This window comes from Haliaeetus leucocephalus, unplaced genomic scaffold (assembly GCF_000737465.1).
Source record: "Haliaeetus leucocephalus isolate CR32 unplaced genomic scaffold, Haliaeetus_leucocephalus-4.0 Scaffold361, whole genome shotgun sequence".
Classification (NCBI taxonomy): domain Eukaryota; kingdom Metazoa; phylum Chordata; class Aves; order Accipitriformes; family Accipitridae; genus Haliaeetus; species Haliaeetus leucocephalus.
The window spans coordinates 21782-25175 of NW_010972797.1; the positions used below are offsets into that span (position 1 = coordinate 21782).

A 3394-nucleotide genomic window follows, 5' to 3' on the forward strand; every position below is an offset into this window, starting at 1 on the left:
GGGGGGGGAACCGTACCTCTTTCACCTCCCACTCGCCTCTGCCGAGCAGCTCCCGGCAGCTGTGGGGTGCAGCTGGACCTGCGGCGTCCTCGGGGTGCTGGTGACCCCCCCCAGCACTGGTCTGGTGCTCAGTGGGGCTTCAGCTTCCGCATCCGTCAGCGGCAACGCTGCTGTCTGGCACTCCTCGCGGGGCAGAGTTCTTTCCGTGGGTGACAACGGGTGGGGACTGGACCTTCGCTCCCCAGATTTGGCAGTGGGATGTGGCGGGGGGGGGTGCCTGCCCGCAGGCAGCTGCTGCTGTGTGTCGCCTGCCACCGTCCCGAGCCCGGTGACTTTGAGCTGTTGGGCGGGAGCCACCACCGAGCAAGCCCTGCGAGTGAGGCGGAGGCGGGGGGGGGGGCAAAAACACACACCAGCCTGGAGCACACCCCTGCCCCCCCCCAGCTGGGGGTGGGGGGGGCAGCAGTGACAGGTCTGTCCCCTCACCTTCTGCCCATCTCACAGCCTTTTCTTGGGCTGGGCTCAGCTATAGTGGAGGAAAAACAGGAAACTGAGGCATGAAGTAGGGAGGGGACTGCGGTTTGCCTTGATTTCCCTAGGGTGGGGGAAGTGGCAATGGGCCGCATCCTGAGACACGGTTCACACCGTCCAGCCAGACACCCGGGTCCCTTGGCTGGTCCCCAGGGACCCTGACAGGTGTGTCCCCTCCCAACCCCGAGTCTCTGCCACGTCCCCCCACTCCAGCGCCAGGCAGAGGATGTGGTGACAGTGGCATCGAAGTTCAAGCAGCGCTATGAGTGTCGGCTTCCACCTGCAGCCATCCGGCGCCAGCCCAACCCCGAGGAGGAAGCGCAGCTCTACAACGGCTCCGGCGTCGCAGAGCTCCTGCGCCCCATGGGAGCTGCCCCATGCCTCGTCAAGGTTGGGGGGGGGGGAACCACAGGGTGGGAAGCAGCGGGGTAGTCACCCCGTGGCATCCATCCTGATCCCGTGTTTTTCCCCATCTTTTCCAGACCAAGGACTGGTGGACGTACGAGTTCTGCTACGGGAAGCACATCCAGCAGTATCACATGGAAGGTGACGGCATGGGCGGGGATGGTGGCATGGGAGAGCCAGCAGGGGGGGAAGGGGCAGACCGTCCCCGATGTTGTCCCTCCCCCTGCTCAACACTTGTCTCTTGCCACAGAGTCGGAGATCAAAGGAGACATTCTCTTCCTCGGCTACTACCAGTCAGCGTTCGACTGGGACGACGAGACGGCCAAGGTGTGGGCTCCCCCCACCCCAGGGACACCACCGTCCCCTCGCCCAACCCTCTTACAAGACAGCAGGGAATCCCCGGGGGTCCCCATCCCCACTCCGCTCTTCCCCTCTGTCCCCCCAGGCCTCCAAGCAGCACCGGCTGAAGCGATACCACAGCCAGAGCTACGTCAACGGCTCCCGGTGCGACCTCACCGGCCGAGCCAGAGAGGCTGAAGTCCGGGTAAGACGACGGGGGGGTTGACGCAGGCGCGGTGACGCTCCTGTCCCCGTGGCGCTGGCAGCGGCTGATGGTTCTCACCCCAGTTCCTGTGCGAGGAGGGAGCCGGCGACTACATCGCCCGGGTGGATGAGCCCCAATCCTGCTCCTACGTCCTGACCGTCCACACCACCCGCATCTGCCACCACCCCTTCCTGCGCCCCCCGGCCGGCGCCGCACCGCAGCCCATCCTCTGCCAGCCGGCGCTCAGCCCGGCACAGTACGTCGAGTACGTCCGCGCCCAAGTCTGTGAGTATCAGGGAGACCCCCCCCGCCGGGTGGGCTGTGGGACCCCAGCACGGGGGTGACACGGGTCCCCTCTGTCCCTCCGTCCCTCCAGCTGACACCAAGCGGAAAGTGGAGGAGATCTCGGAGGAGCTCAAGACATTGGACACAAGGCTGTGGAGCGAGAGGGACGCCGAGACCCCCGCGCAGCCCCCCGAGGGCACACCGGTGGCCCACGGTGAAGGTACAGCACCTGTCCCCTGCTTGCCGCTGCGGTGAAGCGCGGCTCAGACAACCGCTGCGGGTGTTTGCCGGCTGGGGCGGCGTGCTCAGAGCTGCCCGGTGCCAGTTGTGCCCGTCCTCTCCTTCCATGCCAGCCGTGCCGGGGGACGAGCCGGACCCAGCCAAGGAGGCGGCTTTTTGGGAGCGGGTGCGTGAGGTGACCGAAAAGGCAGGCAGCCAGCAGGACAGCACCAGGGTGAGTCCCCAGCGCCCTCAGGGATGTCCTCGTGGCCACCAGCAAGGAGGAGCAGGGCCGGATGGGTGTCGTGTTAGAGGAGCAGTTTCGGGCTCCTGCTCCATCACCCCATCTCCTTCCCACAGGCAGAGGACCCATCCCCAAAGGCAACCAGCGGCCAGGCAGCTGGTGAGTCCCCAGGGGAGTGGCCAGCAGTGGCCACTCTGTGTCCCCCTGCATGCGCCGTGGGCCTTTGCCATCCCCATCCTTCCCGCCTGTCTGTTTTGGTGGTCGCCTTGTAGATACGAGGAAGAAAATCCATTTCAAAGTGATCAGGAGCCCTGGGGACCTGCTCCAGTTCATCGAGGAGCTGAAGGAGAGCACCAAGAAGGTGAGTGACTACCTGTGGCGGGGACAGGCCCCTCGGGCAGCTTCTCCATGCCTCAGTTTCCCCATCAGCACCAAGGGACATTCCTGAGAACCTTCCCTCTGCTTCCAGGCCAAGGAGAAGGCGAGTGAGGAGGAGGAGGAGGCAGCAGCAGTGGTAAAGGCTCCCCCAGACCCCCCTGTCCCTGAGGAGCCCCCAGCGGGCGAGAGGGAACGACTGGAAGAGGAAGAAGAGGATGAAGAGGAAGACGGGGACCTTCTGGGTGGCTTCGAGAAGGAGCTGGAGGCTGTTCTGCTGCCCCGGGAGCAGATGGCCCAGCTGAAGGAGGAGGTGAAGACCGAGATGGAGAAAGAGTTTGACAACATCATCAACGAGGTGGGTCACCACGCTAGGGACCCCCTGGCCTGGCTGGGGACCCCCCCTGACCCCCCCTCCCGTCACCCACAGGTGGAGGATGAGCTGGAGACGGAGGGGCTGAAGGGGGAGTTTGACCGTAACCAGGCCTCCAAATCCTTGGCTTCTACCCTCAACCGTCTCATGGACAAACTGGATGGAGGTGGCCCCAGCCCGGGGGGAGAGAAGGAGGAAGAGGAGGGGACCGGGAGGAAGGCCAGCCCCAGCCCACCCGCCGACGGACGCGTGCGGGTGCGGGTGAGCAGGATCGGACCCAGCAACACCCACCAGCGGGACCCCCCCCGGCGGGAGATGGCTCGGGATAACCCCCAACTCCACCACATCGAGAGCGAGGTCCGGGAGCTGCTGGCCAAGGAGGGGCTGCGGGCCGAAGGTAGGGGGTTTGGGGGGGGGG

General features: G+C 65.7%; 1 protein-coding gene across 1 annotated transcript in view; it reads left to right on the forward strand.

Moving 5' to 3' along the window:
- The window catches only part of OS9 (osteosarcoma amplified 9, endoplasmic reticulum lectin), a 17715-nt gene that overhangs the window by 5926 nt on the left and 8395 nt on the right, over positions 1-3394 (forward strand). Inside the window, exons 2-12 of the mRNA XM_010572843.1 lie at positions 697-921; positions 1014-1077; positions 1187-1263; positions 1382-1480; positions 1564-1765; positions 1857-1985; positions 2119-2219; positions 2345-2387; positions 2501-2589; positions 2698-2961; positions 3034-3373. Of these exons, the coding sequence (XP_010571145.1) occupies positions 697-921; positions 1014-1077; positions 1187-1263; positions 1382-1480; positions 1564-1765; positions 1857-1985; positions 2119-2219; positions 2345-2387; positions 2501-2589; positions 2698-2961; positions 3034-3373 (1633 nt within the window). The remainder of the gene's footprint in view (positions 1-696; positions 922-1013; positions 1078-1186; positions 1264-1381; positions 1481-1563; positions 1766-1856; positions 1986-2118; positions 2220-2344; positions 2388-2500; positions 2590-2697; positions 2962-3033; positions 3374-3394) is intronic.